Source organism: Apaloderma vittatum, unplaced genomic scaffold, assembly GCF_000703405.1.
Source record: "Apaloderma vittatum isolate BGI_N311 unplaced genomic scaffold, ASM70340v1 scaffold4913, whole genome shotgun sequence".
NCBI lineage: Eukaryota > Metazoa > Chordata > Aves > Trogoniformes > Trogonidae > Apaloderma > Apaloderma vittatum.
In genome coordinates, this window is record NW_009708530.1 from 226632 (window position 1) to 249688 (window position 23057).

The following is a 23057-nucleotide window of genomic DNA, read 5'->3' on the forward strand; positions in this document are numbered from 1 at the left end:
GTGCTTATTCACCAGAGAGAATATTTTGGTATAGAAAAGGAGCACAGCATATAGGCAACCTTGACTCTTGGTCTCCAACGATCCGCATTGCACTCAGGGAGGAAGCACACAGAGAAATCCACTCTCTTGCATTGCAGCCTTTCATGAGAAGGATTCATTTCAGTTTTATGTTTAGAGAAGATTTCGCTCTCTGCTGCTGTGAACTCTTCCCACTGGGGTCACTGACATCAAGTGCCACGGAGACCCTGCTGCTGGCAGGAACGGCACTGCTGGGACAGGTCACCCAGAGGTTTAGGAAAAATATGTGTTGAGGGACAAGTGAGGAAAGGGAAATATGACACATCCGAAAGGTTTGTGTGCGTGGGATGTGCAAGCAATGAAAAACAGGTTTACTCAACTAGGCTAAATCAATGAATTAGCTTCTGTGCTCGAAGAAAAAGTTATTATTAAAGGCTGTGCCATTCAGTAGCTCACTTTACATCTGAGAAAAGTCTGCAAAAATCCCCTTGCATTATCCCTAGCCTTATAGATTTTTTCTTTTCATCTGAGGCTCAGAGTGGGGATTATCCATCAAGGTGCAGTGGCCAAATCACATTCAATCTATTCTATGTTAAAATAAGAAAAAGATTTGGTCCTTCCTGTCCTCCTCCATCTCATTCCTTTCCCATGTTCACATCCAAAGCGTTTACCTCCAACTTTCAGTAGTTGCACAAGTCCTGACTACTAAGAGGACACACACAGGATAGCTAAACAAGAATACTCATTTCTCTGTTCTACAGGGTGCATCCTTCATTCTTCAGCACCAAAGAAAAAAAGCTCTTTTAAAAAAGTTCACCAACTTCCAAATCCAGTTGGCAACCTCCAGTCAGCACCAACCAATATTGACCTGAGCGGTTTCATCCCCTTTTTTTACTACAACAGTGACAGCAGCACCGGCAGGTTGGTAGCAGAGCATCTGGGCTCGACCACACCGCACTGCTAAAACATCTGCAGTTGTTCACATCTGGCCACCCCAATGCCCGACCCAGCAGCACCAGCTGGACCAGATGTGCTCAGCGAGGGATGAAGTGATGATGAGAGCCGGCTCTGAGCTGAGCCAGCTCTGCCCCTGGCACCCCGGGGGGACCATAACCGAGTGGAGTTATACAAGGGAGTTAGTAAGTACAGCTGGGGCGAGGTAATAAAAGCAAGGGAAGACTAAAGATACACCTTCACAGGCAAGCGGAGCACGGAACTACAGGCAGCTAAAAGGCTTTTACCACACTGAGTTTTTATAGAACTGTGCTTGCTTTTTCTATGCCACAGAAGTCAGAGACTGTAAACATCTGCTCCTTCACGCAGTCTCTCTCCCACACTGTTTTGATTTAGGTATTTTCCTGTAATGTTTGCAACTTAAACATACCAGAATTGTGCCAAGACTTCTGAAACAGTAAAAGGGATTGGAGTTATTAGAAAAGTGAAATGTTAATAAACGCAAAGTCACTGAAACAAACTTAGGAGAACCCTAGCAATGCTCTGAGCCGTTCCAAAGCAAAAGAGCTGAAATTACCTTGAAAGCATCTTTCCAGCAAAACTAAAATGACCTCCCTTTCAGCATGATACCTACTGAAGTATTTGGACATTATAATCTTCCTTCTGGACAGCCCTGTGTCAGTCATAACATGAAAATATTTTAGCTGATAGACATTACCAAAAGTTGCTTCCAAGTTAGTGAGCTGGAAACAAGGTATGGCTGTTGTACTCTGTGGTATTTAGTCTGCTGCTCTACTATTCATTTGTATCAGGATTCCAAAACAGAAGAAGTCAATTATTGCTAACTAGGTTTCTGATTAAATATCAATACAAATAGACATGCTGCACTAAGAAGTAAAAAATATAAGGCAAGATTTACACTATTTACAGCCATTTGGAGTAAAAAAATATCAGAGAAAAGCTAAAGAGATTTTTATTAATGGCTTTTTAGATGGCTTAGAAAAAAAGTCACTTAATCATAACATTGTAAACAAGGAAGTTCTACAGCAGCATTTAAAAATACCTGAAATTGTTTCAGGAGCCCCATTGATTTGAATTAGGCAGCTGCATAATCACAGGGGCTGCAATTTTAATGAACATTTCAACAGGAAATGTAGAGCTGATTATATATATCAAAACAGGAAAGATCCAAATGCTGCAGCTCCTCTTTTTTTGTTGTTGTTGTTTTGCTTACTACCTTAGTGTGCATTTCTAGAACTAACACAGAACTTACCTGACTGCCCCTCTCTCCTTGGCAGGAGCTCCCAATGCTTCTGGCTGCGGCTCTGATCTTCCTGTCCTGATACATGTCATTAGGCACAGCATTTTGAAAAATAATTAGTGATTCAATCAGATTTTACACTGGATCAAGTGACTGGAAACTTCAATGCTGTGCTGCAGTTTTCCCTTAACATACTTTAGGGCATGTTATATATACTTAATTAGATAATGTTTATACAGTGCTTTGAAGAAATAAGGAACTCTGTAAGGGCTAGGTCGTATTTTCAGATAGCAAAAGAGCAGTGTTGAGACAGCACAGGCACAGAGGGAGAAGAAAGCTTGGAGAAACTGAACACTACCTTGTTTTTGGAAAGGTTTCGGGAGCTCTTAGGAAAAAACACATCAGCAGATTCCAACACCTTGGCACCAAGAAAGAAACAAAAGTTGTAAACCATGGGATGCTGCAAAGGCACTCAAATGACAATATTGCCGATACCGAAGTGAGAGTAGTGTTAACAGAGTCAGAAAAGCAGCAGCACCTATAAAGTAGAAAAACTGCGTATACACAAGCACAAGGCATTGATTATTACCGTGTTAAGGCAATTTGCAAAATAAAGATTCAGAATTGTAAGCCTTGATAAAAGAAAAATGAATGCCCTTCGCTCCTGTGAACACTCGTATCCATAAGTGTGGGAACTAATGGAATGAAAGCATCTCACTTCCCATCACTTTGCAGTGAAAGAAGCAGGGCTCTTCTTGCTGAGCACGGGATGCTTTGTCGGGTGCATGCTAAAATACTACCACAGACTGCAAAATACAGACGTGTTCACCACAGAAGTCTCCCTAGCAGAAATGGGACAATGCATGGTCTTCAGCAGGCGAGGTACCCAGAGCAAGCTCTGCAAGGAACACGGATCACAAAGAGAGCGTGAAGGCTGGATCAGGACGAGGCACCACACAAGTCCTCGGAAAGACCAAATCTCTAGTGAAAGAACGTGAAGAGCAATGAAGCAAGCTGTGGCTAAAGCCCCTCCGAACAGCAACGAGCAAGGGACGCTGCATCCAGCCCTTTGCCCTCCTGTGGGGCAAGTGGCACAGAGCGCACCAAAGAGTTTCCAGCAAGTGATGAAAGAAAACAATGTGTGCAGGGAGCTTTAAAAATGACTGCAAATAGAGCCCTGAGCTTCTGTTCTGTGTGGGTTTTTTTTCTTTTTTTTTATTTGCCTATAACTAAATTACATGATTTCTTTGCAAGTCTAATTAAGCAGTTAATTGATGCTAGTGCCCTTTAGCATCTGGCATTTAAGATTAAGTAAATAATGGAGAAAAGTGCATGCAGCACCCAGCAATAATTAAACACAGCAAGAGTTTTTTCCCCCACCCTCCCCCGTTTTAACCTGTTATGTATAAATCTCTGAGGATAACTATCTTTAATAGCCTTAAATACACTGAGAAACCATATAATGATACTTGACAACAGTAGTTTTCCTCTTTGAGATGGTGGATAGTAGGTGTATCTTTGATCTTAACCAGCAGGTTTTATTTTACACCTTGCACTCAGGGGAAGGAAGAGCTTCACTGCCACAATTCTACCCAACTGAAGAGCATGCTAAATGGATCTTCATGGGAACATACTTTTGAATGCAGGAGTGTGAGTGTAGGGATCATGCATCAAAGATTTGTGGTCAAATTTCTTCCTTTCTCATGTGCTAACTCCTTCCTGATGGTCCATACAAGGTTATTCATCCATTCCCTACAGACAATGGAAATGCAGATGATAGGAAAGCTTTCCTGTTAGGCTTCTACAAGAAAGACTGAGCTAAATAAAATGAAGCTGGATTTAGGGAAATGAAAAAAAAAGCCCTTTGGAGGAAAAAAAGCATCCAGAATTCTAGACATCACTACAGAACATGGATACAGCCTCAGGGAATGTGTGTTATTTGTAGGCATTTTCAGCCACTGTCTCCAATGTTGCTGGTGCGAGGCCCACTGTGCATTGCTATACACGAGCACTTCAACTCGCTGGAGGAAAGGAGCGATGACTAAATGCTGGCTACATTTAAGGTAAGCTTGAGAAGTGTGCTCGTGTGAACCTCATGAGGTTCAATAAAGCCAAGCGCAAGGTCCTGCACCTCAGTTGGGGTAACCCCTGGTATCAACACTGGCTGGAGGATGAAGGGATTGAGAGCAGCCCTGCAGAGGAGGACTCAGGTGGGTGAAAAGCTGGACATGAGCCAGTAATATGCACCTGTCAAGGTCCCTTCCAACCTAGACTATTCTGCGATTTTTTTCACATGGAGAGCACTGCCCTGAGTGCTTGCAGCATGATCTTACAAGTCCAGTTTCAGATATTAAGGACTGGATTCCAGTTTAAGACCTACTCCCAGACTTAAACTGTAAGAAACTCTGGAACAGCTACCTACTGCAGACCCAGCTTCTGCTGCTCCTCCAACAAGGCTACTTAGCAGCACAAAGCTCAGTCCCTCCCTTACACCCCAGCGAGTCAGACTGCCTCTCTAATACAGCTCTGATTTAAACTAATGACAGTATGAGAGGTTTTTATTTCTTCCAGAGCTTCCTGACAGAAGGAACTGCTGCCCAAAGATTAGTGCCACAATCTCTTTAGACTCTGCAAGCCAGAAAAGCTAGCATGGAGACTCATGCCCACCTCCCATGGGTGCTGCAAGTCTTCATTAGTATCTCCAGCATGCTCAGAGACCTTTGGACAGAGGGTGCTACAGAAGTGGAAAATACTATCATCATTATGCCTGCTACCACAAGTGCTGGTATTCAGAGCAGAGACATCACAGCAGATGGTGAAGTCACTAGCGCGGCTGGCTGCAGTTTTAATTTCCCTCATCACAGACTTTCCTTGTTGGAGCAGGCTTCACCTCTTGATGCCTGAAGAGCAAAACAGAACCTGCGCTGACAAGACTGCATCGTGCCGGTCAGTGCTGCTGACACATTCAAACCAGCCAACACTCAAATCACTAGAAAGTAAATCATCCAGGGGACTTGGTAATTAAAAAGAGCTTCACTTTCATGGCAATGCTTTCTCCCGCCTGTCACAGCCAGCCCTCCCCTGATTTCTGATCATTAAAGGGAAAAACCAAAGAATTAGTCAGCTTTTGTTAAGTGTCAAACATTCCCACTCTAAACCCCGAGCCAAACAAGGAGACACATTTTATAGCTCTCCGAGCAACTTTATACCTTCCCAAACACTATTTCTGCACCTCTTGCTAATTGCTCACTTGCCCTGGTTTTATAGAACAGCCTGGCTGACTCCACCATTGACAGAGGAGAAAAGCAGCGTTTAACATGCTGCAGTAAGTTGGATACGTGTAGTTCTAATTTTTATCCTTACTTATTTCTAACTCTTGGGGTTAGCAGTCTAGGACTCAGAGCTACCTGAGGCGTAACTAAGATGCCATTAGCTTTAAATCTGTTCCCAAGTGGTGCAAGCATCCGCTCCATTCGGCATCACCTTGCAGACGAAGACTTTCCATACATGGGAACATTCTGCTTTAAATTTCACCAGCAACTTCACAGGCGCTCCAGAATACAAGCACAAGGTAATGCCCCCTTCCTCTTTCAGTGAGTTTTTCAGGTTGTAAAATGCAAAGGATCCTATAGCAGAAAGATGTGGAAGAGAAGAGTGATCTCTGCTACCCCTTGAGGCACGTGAGAGCCCAAATACCGTGTGTGGAGAGCTGCAAACGCATCAGCACAACGCCCGTGTTCCAAGGAAGGGGCATTATCGTGGAGACAACATGACCAGGAGCTACTTCAAGTAGTGGCTAATGATGAAAACGCCGTTAGCCCACATCTGTTATGCAGATGTAACATCACCGGTTCCAACTTCGGGTTTCTTTTTCCCACTTTTGTAAAACAAGACAAAAACCTTCCCCTGCCAAAATTCTGCCTCATTTTCAGGGAATATGGCAGCCTAAAATGGGGAATCGCATGCCGTCACCATTATCAGCCTATTCAGAAAACCTTTGGTGAATCTTTCAGATCTGCACATCGCCTTTGATGCCACTAGAGACAAGATTTTTGATGACACAGCCACAGTCTCTAGTGAAGGTGGATGCTGTCGCTGCGTCCAGCCCTTCCTCCTGGAACTCTCTGATCTATTTAACTTCTGCTGCACGCCTGTGATGGTATCTGAACATCGCAGAAGGTAACTTACAAAGTTGCACACCTACCCAATAACCTACCATGCTACAGTACTCCAACAGGACGTATGAAGACTCCTCTGTTCAATACAGACAGAAGCACAGTCAGCCAGCCAGAGAGCAAAAAGGCAATTTGTGAATCTGATTTCAACCAGCTTTTCGTGTGTCTGACTTTCACCCATTGAGCTGGAGCTGGTTGTACAGAAGAATGAATGTGCTGTTCCCTAATGGAGGCTGGATTGACTTTCTGCTCTGTAACTGGAGATCGTGCCAGATAACCAGAATGGAGAAAAAGTGGAAACACTGAAATAGCGAGTGAAGACTGCATCAGCTGCTGTGCCTACACAAGCAACCCCAGGTAGCTTTGGTTTACTTGAAATAACGCATTGCTCCCAGATGCTCAGAAATAGCCCTGATGGACGGGCATTACTCTCCCCTGAGATTTGCTGGGATTTTACCCCACGCCTTCGCCTCCTTGGCACAACAGCACACCAGAAGCATGAGGTGACCGCACCACAGCCAGCACCATGCAGGACGCTGCCATCTGCACGGCCACGCTCTGCGTCGCGCCGGGGGCTCGTTGCCGCAGCGCTCCGGCCACCACCTGTCCACCGGCGGACTCCCAAGCACCTTGCAAGGTTCCACCTTTTATCCAAACGAGCTCAGAGGGTCTTATGCCTTTTTGTTTAGGATGCTGTGTCATTAGTAACCACTGGACAAGCTGCCCAGAACACCTGGGCGTTAGCAAACCAGGTTGATAGGTGTGAAGATGCTAAGCCAGGCTTCCCTCCCTTCCTGTTGACATTCTTATGTTGGCACCACATTCAAAAGGCTATCACAACGTTATCACATCATGGTGCTGATGTCAGTGCCATGATTAAGATGGAAAAGTAATTACAAGTGTCTGCTTTTATACGCTGATTGCTTTCCAAATAAATGTTCTCCATTCCAAATAAATCCACTATGGATTAACTTGCTCGCCGCCTAGAATGTATTTGATTAGCAGAGCCTGATCAAAACTCTGCTTGACCATTTTTCAGCACTTCACCATTTTTTTTCTCCTCATCAGGAAGAAAAGTGTATCCATTAGTTAACCTTTGCAAACACATTCTTTTTGTAGTCTAATTCAAAGAAGGATTATAAAAAAAAAAATCGTCAGAGTTAGCATGTGAATAGCTTTTTGTGAAAGCGCAGGGAACAAGCATTCATATATCAGAACATCAGCACGGGGAGATAAGGGGAGCTGTATACGTGCATGCTTATCTGAATGCAAGATCAGTACTGTGAAACCAGCATAAACACCAAGGACAGAATCCATATATCGATGTAATTCTTAGTGGTACTAGTGCATTTGTGAGAATTTGCAATTCAATAAAGCTTATTCCTTAAAAAGAAAACAAGAAGTTAAGGATATAATTCAACATCTACTGAGATCAACGTGATTTTTTTTCCATTGCATTTGAATATAGCTCCCTCTCCCTCCCTCCCAACATGTCTACTAGAATATTAAGAAAGAAATTACTTGGAATTTGTTTGCACTATTTTTAAACAGACCAAGAAACTCTCCATTCTCTTAGTCTGCTTTCTACCCAAGCAAATCCAAGGCTTTCCCTTTTTCCATGGCTAACATTTCATATATTTTAATCCACATCAGTTTCATACCAAATAAAGTCACTGAAAATACTACAAATACGTGTGGGTGACAAATGAAGTGATGCAGGAAACATAACTTTGAATCTCCTGACTTTTATGCAATTAAAACATCAACTTAATTGTTGGATTTGTGCAGCTTCTCTCATTTTAATATGTAAATCAGCGTCTATTACTCTATAGCTCAAAGAATGTGTTACTCCGCTTACTTGATTAGGCTGGGAATTGCTGGTCCTGCTGTCACTATGTTTACACTTTAGTGACAAGTTTGCACATCAAATTCACATAATGCAATGTCATCAAGTTACTCATCAAATATAAACTTCTTAAATACAGCCGCTGCTCTAGAATATTGAAAAAGACTTATCTCACTTCATTTACAGCCCCTAAATCATCAGAGCAAGTGAAAAGAAAAACTGGGAACATAACTGGAAAACAGTATTTCCCAGGAAAAACAGCTTCGCACGGAGACAGATGGGTAAACCAGAAAAACAGCCCGTGAGAAAAGTTATCCTTTGGCTTCTGCTGTTTAGTTGTGCATTCCTCCTTTAAAATGTGGAAGGAGTAGACATACTTTATTTCTCAGTCTCCACACATTCACCCCACCTCATTTTGGATTCAGTGTTAAGGAGTCCCTATCTATTCTGTGAAGGCAGTCCCATTTCAGCTCCCGGCCACGTATCCTTACCTGGAAATTGAAATGAGTACTCCAGAGAAAACCAGCAAATTCAGTAATTTTTTTTTTACTCTTGTTATGAACCTTCCATAACAAAAATATTGCCATCTTGGATAGTACTGAGAGGGAAAGCGTAAATAAGTTTAGAGTTTTCCCATTCCTGTCATCCTTCCTGACTCTAACAAACACCCCCAACCAAGGGGACATTCACCTTGCCAGCACAGGCTTTTCAAGATGTTCCTGGTAACCTCGACAACCCCTCGCAAAGTTCCTCGACTAGTTTCTGCTACTTTCCACTGCTCAACAGAAGCATCAAGCTTAAATTTCCAGGAGAAACAATGCATTGACGTTGACGCAGAGCAGAGATCTGAGACTCTGCCCTGCCGAAGCGCTTTGCCATGCTGCCAGGCTGGTTTTTCTAATGCCAGGGAAACCGTGTCGGCCTGAATCCAAGACACCAGCACGAGCCTTCCTTCTCGATCCTGTTGATGAATGAAAGAGCATTTCCAATTGTGTGCATCCAGAGGCCTTAAGGCACATCAGTCCTAATCAAAAGCTGCTCTCTGATACAGACTGCTCACACCACAACCTCGCGGGATCCCAAGGGCAGTTGCAGATAATACAGTGTGTCCTTTCCTTCAGGAGAAATGCTGGACTGGAGAGATCTAGAGGAAGCACCTTGACTGACACAGAGACACCAAGAAGGCAACAACCAACAATGAGAGCTTGACTCAAATGACCCAGCAGGAAAACACAACAGCCAAAGCTTACTGAGACAGATAAAGTTGAACAGCCTGTTGGCTTGTCTCCAGTTGATAAAGAAGGATCTGAGGGACAGGAAGGGGTTCAAACAGGGGAGAGAAAGTTTGCAGGTCCTTCTGCTGCTCACAGACTTCTCTCCTTGCAAAGGCTCTGAAGCTCCCCCCCGGTTATAAGGTTCTGAAAGCTACTTCTGGGAGTGAGAACAACTCTTCCTCATGGTCACTTCATGTTTCACCGACCTATTGACAGACTGGGAACTAGAAATCCAAATCAGCAGGCTTAAAAATATTGTTCCTATTACTGGGTCTGCTCCAAAGCCACATACAGAGAAAGCCAGGAGACAGAATGCTCTCGCTTAGCCGCGGTTTCTCCACACATTTTCTCTTAATTTATCTGGTCCCAGAAGCTACCTCTACCCTTGCTATCTGCCTATCTGTAATACATTAGCTACCTCTAACCTACCCACTTGCCTCAGCTAAGGCGACCTCTTCCTTCTCAGACGTAACACCATGACTGTACTGCATCGGTACGGAATAAGGAAAACACATCCACCCAGGAAACAAGTCACCTTCTCCCCAGAAATATTTTCTTGCAGTGTGACTCATTTCCATTATACCCAGATTCAAGGCAGGATCTCCAAGCCCAGAGACCCTTCCCTTGGGAGCCTCCTTCCTCGCATCGCTATAGAAACCATTGTAGATGTTCTCATAGTTCAGTGTTTAAATTTGGTTCCCCTCATCACATACACTTTTTTGTTTTCCATTTCCTCACTCCTAAACTTATTTTATTATTTCTTTCTTGTTTAAGTGGCTTTATTTTCTCTGGCGCAAGGCTTCTATTAAATATTTTGTAATCAACTTCTACACAGCACCTAGCAAGAGGGTAGGAGAAAAAAAAAAAAAAAAAGCCCTTGGAGAAACAACTGGAACCTTTTATGCAGGTTCACAGGCTGGCTGGTATAAAAGCAGGAACATCGAGGCCTCCAGGAGCTCCACACGTGAATTGTGTGGAAAAGAGGGGCCAGGAAGAAATCCTGCAGCTCTTTGGCTCTTTGTGAAGGCTAAGTACAGCCTGGATGGTAACCTCTGACTGACACCAAGTTTTACACATTCAGTAGCTACAACAGACCAATGTTACAAGATTTAGTACAAACCTCTGGCTCCCTGGACAGCAGACGGAGCCTGAAAGTTCCAGCAACATCTCACTGGCACCTCCCATCACAGTTTCACAAGAAGCTGCAGGCTTCAGGCATCCTCAGGGGTTTGTTCGGTCAGCAACCCTTGTCTGCCCGCTCATGTCCCGGCCGTTTGCAGCACACAGATTAAGTCGTGCTCGGGGGCAAGTCTCTCTGGTTGTTTAACAGCCTCATGGCATGCTGCCATAGGCAGGGGACGCCGTTTTTGCCATAGGCAGGGCACGCTGTTTTCAATATATTCAGTGCTGCATGACTTCGTCTCTGTGTTATCTCCAAAAAAACTTGGGAATCTATCTGGATGACAAATGCTATATATGATAAAAGCAATTTTTTATTTTTTTTTAAACCAGGGAACGTTTCTTTCAGGCCTCTTGAGGTACTATACTTCCATTCAAGCCAGGAAACCTGGTTCTTTATAGCACCTGCACTGACTTCACCAATGCAGAATGCTTACCATCAAAGGCCACACTGCTGCTGAATGGGGACACACGAAGGCTTCAAGGTACTTTTCCCTTATGACTGGGCTGCCCAAATCTATTGACATCATTGTAATGTAAAAGAGTTTTGTGGTCTCTGCCCACCCACCACTATAACACCATCAATGCTAAAGTACATAAGGTCCCAACCTGGCTCTGGTCTTTTAGGAAAACAGGTATATTTAGTAGCCTCACCTCATTAACTCTAGTGCTGGGCTGGGACAAAGGGATACAGATGATCAAGAAGGAAATCAAAGTAAGCTCTATTTAATCTACAGGCTTATTCCCAGTCTTAATATCCTATTTGGGTCCCAGACTGGTCTAAACATCTTGCAGCAGAGAAACTAGCTCCATAAAAACCATAATGATAATAACTAGTGGAGAGGTGAGGGGATTGCCCCGAGGAGACACTGCTCCTCAGTTGCAGAGTCAGCACGGGAAGGCAGGCGGGCTCTGAGCGGGTCAGGCAAAGCAGCTCCCAAGGACTTCTGCTAATAGCACTCGTCCTGTGAGCTACTTTCCCTATCATTTATGTTTTGCACATTAAAGCTATGCACCATTTCTGATGCAGGCAGCAGGAGGGAGTGATTTCCTCCTCCACCAAGAACACGTGGCCACCTCTGGCCTGAAAGAGGACAGAACTTCATCAGCGCACAGCTAAACACCAGAGGCAATGACAGGATCTTTATAAACTTCAGAAGAAATTAGGATATGCAGAAAGCAATCACTTCATTGAAATACAGGCAGGGCACAAAGGCTAACATACTGCTCTCACCAGAAGTCCTTCAACATCTGAACAGAGCAAATGCCCTGGACCTTCACTTTGCATCTCTTTAGAAAGAGGCCAGTTCCTTCACTACAAACTGGAGGGGAATTCGCACGTTAAATGTCACCAAGGGAAGTGTCACCTACTGCATCCTTCCTCTGCTTTAGGAAGAGGCATTATGTGACCAAAGAAGAGCTGCCCTCTATGCACTCACCTGGCCAGCGAGATGCTGGGAGCCATCCCAGATATGAATGCTGCATGTGTGCACCACCGGCAACTAAGGTCACAGAAAAAATCCTTCATCAGGTTTCATTTGCAGGTGCAGCCCTCATCATGTGTGGATTTCTTGCAGATGGCAAGAAGCACCAAGGCTTCCAAGCACCAACAGCTCAGCCAACTGTGGATGGAGAATGGCAACTTCTACATTCCATCTGCTCCTTTTTTTCCACCTTCTGCACTCAGAAACACATTCATCAGGAGCACAAGCATGCTGAGACAGTGACAAATTCTGCCTTCTCTAGCCTGTCACTTCAACAAGATTAGATTATTTTAATATTAATTCATTACTCAATTTAATTCCAATTAATTATATTTTTACAAGGCCCTGACATGTCAGTGACGCTGAAGACAGTCTCTGCCGAACACCAGACGTAGCATCTCTGTTAGGGTCAAACATCTGCCTTAGAGTGAGATTGCCCAGTCCTTCATCAAGGACCCCCTTTTCCCATTTTTCCCTATCAAGAGAAAAAGAACACTGAAACCATTGAGATGGATGAACAGCTTTCTTTTTGGTAGGATTATGTTCAGGTAAATAGTTCAACTTCCAAAATTCTCTACAGATGGTTGAAATCAGATTTCCCCATCTTCCTCCCTGGTAGGGGTGCCAGTCTGTCCCTCAACAGAAAGAGTATTAAAAGCACTTTTCCTCTTTCTCACAGGGAGGCATCACATGGAGGAAGGGAATGCTCCCCTGTGCCTACAAGATAGCAATAAAACACGAGAGCTCACAGAAAATTCCCCTTACTGCATTCTACAGTCAGGAACCAGCTTCCACGGGCTGTCCATTCCTACCTTCAAATATACTACTTTTAAGATGAGAACACAAATGGAAATAATCAACACCTGAAGTATTCTCATACACATTCTCATTACTTCTGTCAGCTCCCCATTAGCTGCCACCTACCTATTTGCTTGCAAGTTAAGACCAAACTCTACCTGTAGCAGTGCCAGAAATGAAAAATCAAGAGGTCCACCAGGACTACAGAAGCCAAAACAGTGAGATTTAAACAGAGAAAGAGAACAAAAAAAAACCCCAAACCATGAAACAGGAAAAGCAATGGAGCTGATAGAAGAAAAAATGCAGAAGATGCCACTTGAAACATAGAAAGGGGCAGAGGGGTAGGGAGAAGGCGTGAAAAGTATGGGAAAGAGAAACACCGAACTGGAACAGGTTCCAAATGTGGGCAGCGATGCCCCGCTCCACCTTTTCAAAGCCACCACAGTCTGCATCCCTGCTCCAGAGACAGGAAGACTTAGAGCCTCTTCCCAGCTGGCAGCTCGACCTTGGGGCACTCTCCTCTTACACAACCCAGACCCGGGCAGTCACTGGCAGAGAAACAAAACACCCGCAAAGTTACAGCCCATTCCCGTAATGCGGCTGTCACGGATCTGCCCCATTAATACCGCGCAGCCCTGTGTGCAAATTTATGCTCTGAGAAAGGACGGCAGGTTGCTGCAGCTCACGCTGTTAGAACCTCTCCTTTTGCAACAGCTCTGGTACTCATTTTAACTGAGACTATTACGGCATAAATGAGAGGAAAGGACCACTGAACTACGTGGCAAGGTGCCAGGTTGTGCTGCAGCCTCCAGCAGTTATGCTCAAAGAGATTTAAAGTCCAGCATAACCTTGATTTTTAATAGAGTCACATTTAATGAGCTTTAACGTCCACAGTAATAATTTCCTTATTACCTATCCGGGAGTCAGAATCATGATCAGAAAAAACATGCTGCACTCCAGCCCAATGAAGGAATTTAATAATGACCAACACCTTATTATCAAAACCATCAACATCATTGTCCTTAATGCCTTTTTTTGGTGGGTATAATTATAATTCTTTGAACCTTAAGCGTAATTGTTGCAGATCACATAAGCTTGCTGAACACAGCAAACCTGACTGGCTAGAGGCCACCTAAATCCCTCACCTCTGCCAATAAGCCATTCAGGTTATATGACAAAAGAAGACACTAAAATCTTATACTTACCTCTATCTGTCAAAAGGCAAAAAGCAAACTTACATACAACCTTTGTTGTCTTCCCAGCTTTTATCCACACTTTTCCTACTTTGTCCTCCACCTCCCTTCATCCCATTCAATTCTGACATGAGCGACCTCCCACTTCAAACATTCAGAACTGAATTTTGAATTTGCCTCTTGCTTGTGTCACAAGAGGGATAAATAGACATATGGGTATTGCAGCTGGCAGAAAGAGGTGCAAGAAAAATTCCAATTCTTGTTACTCTGGTACAGAAACAGCTCCACAAACCTCACTGAAACCTGCTCCCTTATTACACACAATAAACCTCCCTCCCCAAGGCAGCCAATTGCACGGTGACAAAGAGAGCAGAGGAAATTTCTGCCACATGCTCCCCATTTCACACCTTGAAAATATACAAAATGGAAGGCGTACGGCAGCTGCTCCTGTGGGCAGAGCTGTTGACATCCCAAGAAAACAGCAAAAGATGGATCTTCTATTTCTTATCCAGAGGGAGACAGTGTGAATTTTCTGGCCACACGAATTCATTAAACCACTCCTGGAACAGCTGTTGCATTCATAGAATCATAGAACATGGAATCACAGAACATAGAATTACAAAATGTTCGGAGTTGGAAGGGACCTCCAGAGATCATCCAGTCCAACCTCCCCGCCAGAGCAGGAATCCCCAGGGCAGCCACGCAGGAACGTGTCCAGGTGAGTTTTGAAAGTCTCCAGGGAAGGAGACTCCCCAAGCTCTCTGGGCAGCCTGGGCCAGGGCTCCGGCACCCGCACAGGAAAGAAGTTTCTCCTCAGGTTGAGGTGGAACTTCCTATGTTCTAACTTAAACCCATTATTTCTTGTTCTACTGCTGGGCACCACTGAGAATTCACATCGAGAAAACACACTGAGAAAAATTCACACCGCGGATGCTGAATTAAGCAGGACAGACTCAGTGCAAAAGTGGATGTAGCTTGCACAGTGCACTTCACAAGTTGCCCCTTAACTCCCCAGGAGCTCTGCCCTGCCCCAGAAAAAAAATCCCAAATCTGGCATTCATCTGGGTAATTCAAAGCCAGCTCAGACATGCCTGCTAACGTTGCAGTCAATATTGTCCTCAGCATCTCTCATACATCTGAATATCCACAGTCTCCATCCTCTGACCATACTGCTCAATTCTCCTGCAGCAGAAAGGAGGGTTTAGGACTATTTATGGCAATGTTCCCCACACGTGACAGTGATACACACAAGTACATAAAATACAAGAAAAAAACTCAAGATTTTTCCACGTAACCTCACTCACTATGCACATGTCCTGGTCTCAAAGACAGTCATCCACAGGGCTCCTCCATCCTTCCCTCACAGCTCTTTTTCCCATTTTGTTTACATGAACCACTTCCACATGCACTTACAGCCACTCTGAGAATGCAAAGGACCCTCCTGCAACTGTGATAAATGACACTGAACTATTTCCTACCCTGCTAGGCTCTGCAACTGTCGCTCTCTCCCACTTGAGTTGGTGACCAGAAGTCAGAATGATGTAGCATGGGACTGGGTCAAAAAAAACAAAACAAAAATAGCATCACATATATGAGAGGCTGGAAACACCCTAAAATCAAGTGAGCTGTTTCCTTTCCTGTTGCAATCAAAGGCAGAAGAGAAAACAGCTTTAAAAATGCATCTCTTATGAGCTGAAGACAAACCTGGTAACATCCCAGCACAGAAGCACTTCACAAACAGCTAAAAACAACAGCGTGAAAGGCAGAGGAATCATAATTATGAATAACAAATCACAGGAGGCATACGTGAGAAATGCATTCTCCCAGAAGAAATGTTCTAATTACTGCAGATGATACCCCAGAGGTTCAATCATCAGTGGCAGAGACACAGAGTTCACCTCACCCCTGCACCTCCCCTGCCCCTGCCTGCCCCTCTCTCCCCGGGCTCAGGGCTCCGCAGCCTCACATGTGCTCCGGGGCACAACCACGAACAAGGGCACTGGGCAGCAGCTTCCACCGTCATTTAAAAAGCAGTGCATTTCAAATTCAAATTGCAATGCAAGAACTATCCCTACGTACCGCTCGAGCCTCATCGGGATCTTAGACTGGGAGCTCCTCCGGGCAAAGGCAGCCTTCCTGAAATGTTCAGGAAGTGTTTAATGCTTCTGCATTTGTTAGAGCATCCACCAACAACAGTGACAAGCTGTCACTGAACCCCCAACATCCAGGCAGCTCCTCACTTCACCACCACCAATCATCTACACTTCTCACCACCACATTTTTAAGGCTATGCAGTACCACCGTACACTATGAGATGCCGGAACAAACGTGTTCTTAGCTGTAATAAAGAACTGTTGTTTGAGCAATAGGAAAAGAAGCAAGCTACTTTGGTGTCATAACCGTGAAAGGTATTTTCTTCTGTGTATTTTCTCTAAACCAGAGCTCTGCCATTTTGCCTGTGTGAAGTCTCCAGCACACGTGGCCTTTGAGGAAAGCTCTGCTCTCTCAGCCTCATCCCAGGGAGGATCCTGACCCCCAGACACTGACCACGGAGGTGCTGATGCAACACAACAGGTTAGCCCCACACAGACCTTCCTCTCCCTCTTATTTTTCTCTTCTCCCACACAAATTTTTTGAGGGCAAGGTAAACATAAGAGAGTTACAGCAGTAAGATCTCTTGGGCTCTGCAGTGTGATTCAACTCTGCTTGGTCCCCTTGCAGCGTTGTAGGTGATGGGTCACATTTTACTGATATCCTTACCTTGATTTACAGAGTCTGAGAGTATTTCTGGAGGTGTTGACTTTGGAGTTACTGTACTAGAAAGTCTCATTCAGGTACGTGAAGGGAAGACAGACTGTACTGGAGGAGAGCCACAGGTTCTGTGAAATGTATTTAGCTTGGTGAAAGATGTACTCTATTTTCATGGAGTATTGAATGTAGCTGTGATTAATGGGGCACATATACACTGATAAACAATATTAATTTGTTTTAAGCCAGGTCTGAAAAGATTTCAACTACTTGCTCCCCTGTAGCTATGAAAGTTATTTCCTGCTGTCTGTACTAGCTCAAGGGCTAAACTAGCTCTGAAAGGAAGGAAATATTTCCTTTTACTCCATCGGCAGCACCAGTCTGTGAAGGCTGTCGTATTGGTATTTTATTTATCATGAGCAAATGGTATTGATTATTATAATTTATCCTTACCACCTACCCTCTATACCAAACTGCCACCACACACTCACTCTCTCCTGCACCAATCCAGCATTTTTCATTTTCCTTATAACCATCCCATCAAGCAAACTGTCTACAATTTCTCCATCTGCTTCTGCAGCCAGTTCCTTCGGCGGTATGGATGAATAAATGCATCTTCATGGCCAGAAGCCAGCAGCCTACCTGCAACTTCTTGTGGTGACTGAAAACTCCCAACTCCTTCCAGATTCCCAGGGATGGAGCCGCCTGCTTCGAGCACCCTCACCATCTCCCTCAGCCTTTCACACTCCTCCTGAAGCTGCTGCTGCTCCTCTTTGCGCTGCTGCTTGGCCAAGCTCGCTGGGTTCATGCTGAAATGCAGAACTTTGGTCCTGCTGGGGTCGTAGTCACCCTGCGTGGTAGAAACAACAAAAGCAGATAAAGGAACTGATCCAACCTCCGAGTCCACCCAACCTGTAACCACTCTTTGTAAGAACATGAAAAAATGTTACAGCAGGAAAAGGGACATTTATGCAGTGATAATGTTTTATTCAAACATTTGCCTGAAGCCAGGCAAATCCAGTATTCTCTTTCAAAAAAACCCACCCAAAACAAACGCACAAAAAACCCGTCACTCAGCAGAGGTTGCTCCCTGGCTGACACCTCCACAGTTATATTTAACTCCAGAAATGAAGTTTTATAGCTGTATTTTAAATCTCTTCACAGCAGGAGATTATAATGACCACACAGATACACCCTTACACTACAGCAGGACACCCAGTTCTAGCCTAATTTCTTACTCATATGAGCCAGCAACCTCCATATGACTCCACTGGTGGGGTCATTAGCAAGTTGTACCAGCTTGTCCCAAGCAAGTGAACAGATACTTCATTTTATACTTTTTTTTTTCTCAGAGGTGAATTGTATTTATAGCAGTTTAAATAGTCAATCAAGCCCTAAGATAGCAAATTAATATTCTTCCAAAGTGAGAGGAAAACACTGATGTTACATTTATGATTTCAGAGAGACAATTTTCATATAAACTACAGGAAGCCTCACGACCGTAAAAGTAGTAAAGCATGTGCTAATACTGGCTTCCCCGGCACTCTGCCCAGCTGAAACCCTATAGCAGCACCGCATAAAAAGGCATTTTATATGGTAATATTTTTCCTTCAATTAAATCTCAGGACCTGAAGTGATTTTGTAAACATTAATTAACCCTCAAGAGCAGCATGAGGTAGGTATTATCCCAATTTCATCATTTCATTTTCATTAAGATTTGCTAGAATTTTATGTGAGGTTTTTTTGCATGCAAACCAGAGCAGAGACTGAGTAACTTCATCCCGAATTGCTGGTTGTTTCTGGTAAGAGACCCCAGAAGATCCCATTCCCAAACATCTTTTATTGAAAATACTCCATCCACATACCGTAAAGGACCTCTGCCCACAGCGGGGAGTGAGCTGCTGAAACTCAGCTGCCCCAGAGCCTGGCAGCAGAGGCAGCACTGGTTCAAAAACGGGTTTGACAAATTCATGGACAACATCTCCATAACCGGATCCTGCCAGGGGAGGGCAGAGGCACATCCTCCAGCATCTCCAGCTGCTGGGAGAGTGCTGCAGAGCGTGGCCAAGCTTGTGGGCTCTCCCAAAAGAGCCTCTTCCAACACTGTGGCCAGAGATGTCTTCTGGGCTGGATGGACCATGAGTAAGGGCCAACTGGACACTGTTTACATTCACATGTGCCACCTGATACATCTCACAGCTGTTCCAGTACCCTCTTGCAGAAACCGTACTGAAAATCCTCCTTTAAAACCTCACTTTCTAGACACAAGCTGGGCAGAATGCAGAACGCACCCGCAGAGACGCAGGTGCCCCTGAGCAGCATCGGGTCCAGCAGCGCAGCCAGCACTGCGCAGGTACCGTGGGGCTGGCGGCGCCCCGGCGGTCCCCAAGGCGGGCTGCCCCTCTGCCAGCTGGCTTCCAGGGCCACGCCAGGCAGATGGGTCCCACCACGGAGGAGAAGCAGCCAAAGCTGAGGCTGGCAGGGCACCGGCAGATATGCAGGCAAAGAGGAAAGCACAATTTAGAGTTGGGAGAAGACATGGAGTGACCTCCAAAAGCACTTTTGGTCAAGAGCTTGGAGTCCATGTACTGGTGAACACAAGGTTAATGCCTTCTTGACTCTACCACTACAAATATACTTTAAAACTGCACAACTAAAAACCTTGAATTACAGTGCGACTGGCATGGAAAACATCGATGTACATGGAAGTCAACAGCTGCTCTCACTGCGATGTTTTCTAGACCAAAAATTAAGGGGCTGTGGTTGGTCCTCCTACCTGTACTCTGAGCAACCAATGCTCTTCATGAGAAACCAGTTTAACCCTTTAACCTGGGGGCTTCATGACCCCAACTCAGCAGACATGACAGGCCAGGACCAAGAGAAGACATAATCGCACTGATAAGCCTTAGGAAAGAAATGAAGGAGTCGTGCAGCACCTCAGCAGAAATATTGAACGGAGGGAGTATAAAGACATCTGTAACACCAGTTCATTAGATATATTCTCCCCAGCAATACACTGGCATTTACAAACCTGTTTGTGCACCCCGCTACCTAAATTCTTGTGCCATTTGTGTCTCAGGACTCTTTCAGACAGTTCAGGGCACTCTCCTGTTTGCCTCTAAGTTTGCAATGGGGTTTACACTGGCTGGCAGATGGATGCTTTTAAAATCAGAGCTGCAGAGCCCCTTTCTACCTCCTGACAAGCCGCAAAGGGTGGCTCAGGCCCCGTCTCCCCATCCGGCTCTCCTATGGGCAGAGATCAGGTCTCCTTGCCCCGGATGCCATCACCATGCAGAGATCGCCGGCGCTTTCACACTGCATCACTGCTGCAGGCGCTCACTCAACGGTACGAGAGAGCAGAAGGATCTCAGCGTGGAGGAAAGCCACCCGAACTCAGAGACTGCTGCTCCCTGCCTGCTGGGACTGCCTGAATCCGCGCTGCGCTAGTCTTTGATTTTGCACGTTATTTACTCTTTTATAAAAAACGCCTCTCTGCAAAGCTCTGCCATGCAGCTGCAGTGCTTTGGCTCTTATAACTCTTTCTGCCCATTTATCCTCTCCTTTTATAACATGCCCCCTTGAAAAATCATGGTCTAAAACTCAACACCAAGACTCAGCCTTATTTTCAGGGGTCACCACTCCTGAGCACATCAGTCTGGAGCTACACCGAGACAGGCAAATCTCATAAAAACTCACTGTGATACAAAGGCTGTGGCAGAATCCATCTCATTTAACATTTCTGGGAGATCACTAACATATTTGCTATGCTACTCACAGTTCTGGGCTAGGGGCAGTAGCTTTCTCTTTATTCTACACAGCACACATCAAACCAGTACATTCCTCCCTACAGCTAAAATATTAGTGCTGCTGGTTTATATTATAGTAATGCCTAAAAGAAACCAAGTGAGACAGAGATCCCAGCGTGCTAGGTCCTGTAGAAACCCCACAAGAAACCACCACCTGAAGCCCCCCCCAAAAGATAACAAAGCCTGAACACGGTGTTTGCAAGGGGAGCAGAGATATGAAAAGATGCAGGCTTCAGTTTGAGACTCTTTAGCAGCACCGTAACAGAGATGAAAAGAAAACATGTCTTCAGAGATGACCCTTCTCACCACTGGACCGTACGGTCGCCTTACACAGTCATGCCAAGCAGAGCGCTACTTAAGTCCCTGGGAAACTTTCTGACATCCTATGGATTTTCAAATAAACACAGGAAGTTTTCCACAGAAACGGTGCAAGCCAGAGACAATTTGTGATGCGTGCATCTGTAACATCTGACAGCCAAACCAGTATCGCAATTTCAGTCATTTGGAGTGTTGTTTCCAAATTTCTGAAGGTTGGGAGTGACTTTGGCTGGCTCTAGGAAGAGTCATGGCTGGAAACTGCTAAATATAACAGAGAGCAAAGCAGCATTAAAATCTCACTAGCATCTGAAGGCAATGAAACTCTAATGCTAGTAAGAAACCAGGGACTGAAGAAAGCAAACATCCTCCTCCTAGAATCCCTTTAGCTCTGGAAAATGTAAATGGCTCCTTTTCTCTGTCAACTGCTCTTCCTCCCCCAATAAATTACTCTTGCTGATCAGAATTTTGTCCTTTCAGGTCTGCAACAGGAGCCTGAGAAATGGTGTGTCGGGTGCTGGGAGCGGCAGCCTAAAACAGATTTGCCCATTTAGAAAATAATTTCTAATCTAGAACCGCTGATGAGGAAGACCAAACATCGGCATTTGAATGCCAATTTGAATTGGCAATTTGAATGCCAGACACTGGCATCTGAAAGGCATGGCACAGAAGAGCTGGCCATGCTCTTTGAACAGGAGCAACTACTCAGGAGCAGCTCCAGATGCTGCTTCTGTGCTGAACCAACACATGCAGGGAGGTATTGCTTAACGGACCGCAAAAGCATCTTGCAACAAACGGTAATGTATCCCTGGTTTCTCCGAAAGCTTGAAAAGTGTGCTTCAAGTTTGGAAACTTAGCCTGAATGTGAGAATTTACCAAATCCACTTAAGCTCATGCTGCCTCTATACAGAAAGAGGAGATGATCGGAGGATGCAATCAATACATGACCTATAGAGAGTCCCTTTGTTGGAAAGCCACCCTGTCCCTGGCTCGCTCAACAGATAATTGAGTACATCGTTCTGCCCATCAGCACATCGTGGCCAGTGTCTCAGAGAGCGAAGATGACACATTACTGCCAGTTTCTCAGCAGCACCCCCTCCGCACCCCTATTTTTCTCAATACTTTAAAAACTGGAAATTGCAGAGAAGCTGAAGAGTAAAGAACTTGAACTAGAGAGAACTGCTGGCGTTCATTGATTCTTCTTTCAAGGAATAACATTGAGTCAGTAATTCAGATTTGTCAGAAAAACATACACAGAGCTTCAATTTAGGAGGAAGCAATAAATACCGTGATTGATTGCAACCAAGTCTGGTTGACACTTATTAGTACAGTGAATTACTCATTCCTGGAAAGCAAGTCGCTAGCTAGCTGATTTGGTGCTTCAGGCAGCAAACCCATTTTTGTGCTCTCAGAAGGGCACCGGACATTTTACAGAGATGATTTGTTAACTCCACATGTTAATACGTTGTACAGTTTGTGAAATAATGTTGTTTTGATGCATTATCCTCAGCCTTCCAGACACATGCTCCAGGGTATGCATAAGGGAAGCTCTCTCACAGACCACTAAGAAGAACCATCCCACCACTTCTGTGCCGATCCCACAGTCACTGTGCCAGCCTGCCACCGCAGATGTAAAACACAAATATTGTCTTAATGCAGTATGTTCTAAGCACACTACGGGACATGGCAGAACTCCTTAGTAAGACTCTGGCTATCTATAAACCTTCTGAGAAAAGCCTATGGAAAAGGAAATCTGCAACAGGGCCAATTTGCCATCTAGGACAGAGGTGTAAGCTCTAGTCAGATGCTGCTGCCTTCCTTCCCACTTCTGTCTCCCAGCTTAAAAAAACCACCCCGAGGAGATAATTGTGCTGATGCTACGTGTCGTTTTTTAATACACTATTATCGGCAAGCAGCCAGTATGTTGGTCTACATGCTGAAATTATAGCTCAAAAACTTCCTAAGTAATCTCCTCATTAGGGAAGAATCAGTCAAGTGACGAAGCA

The 23057-nt window shown here is 44.7% G+C and overlaps 1 protein-coding gene across 1 annotated transcript in view; it reads right to left on the bottom strand.

The window, feature by feature from the left end:
• Positions 1-23057, bottom strand: part of MAD1L1 (MAD1 mitotic arrest deficient-like 1 (yeast)) — a gene marked incomplete at its 5' end in the record, with an annotated part of 322697 nt that overhangs the window by 104681 nt on the left and 194959 nt on the right. Inside the window, one exon of the mRNA XM_009866589.1 lies at positions 17573-17780. Within this exon, the coding sequence (XP_009864891.1) occupies positions 17573-17780 (208 nt within the window). The remainder of the gene's footprint in view (positions 1-17572; positions 17781-23057) is intronic.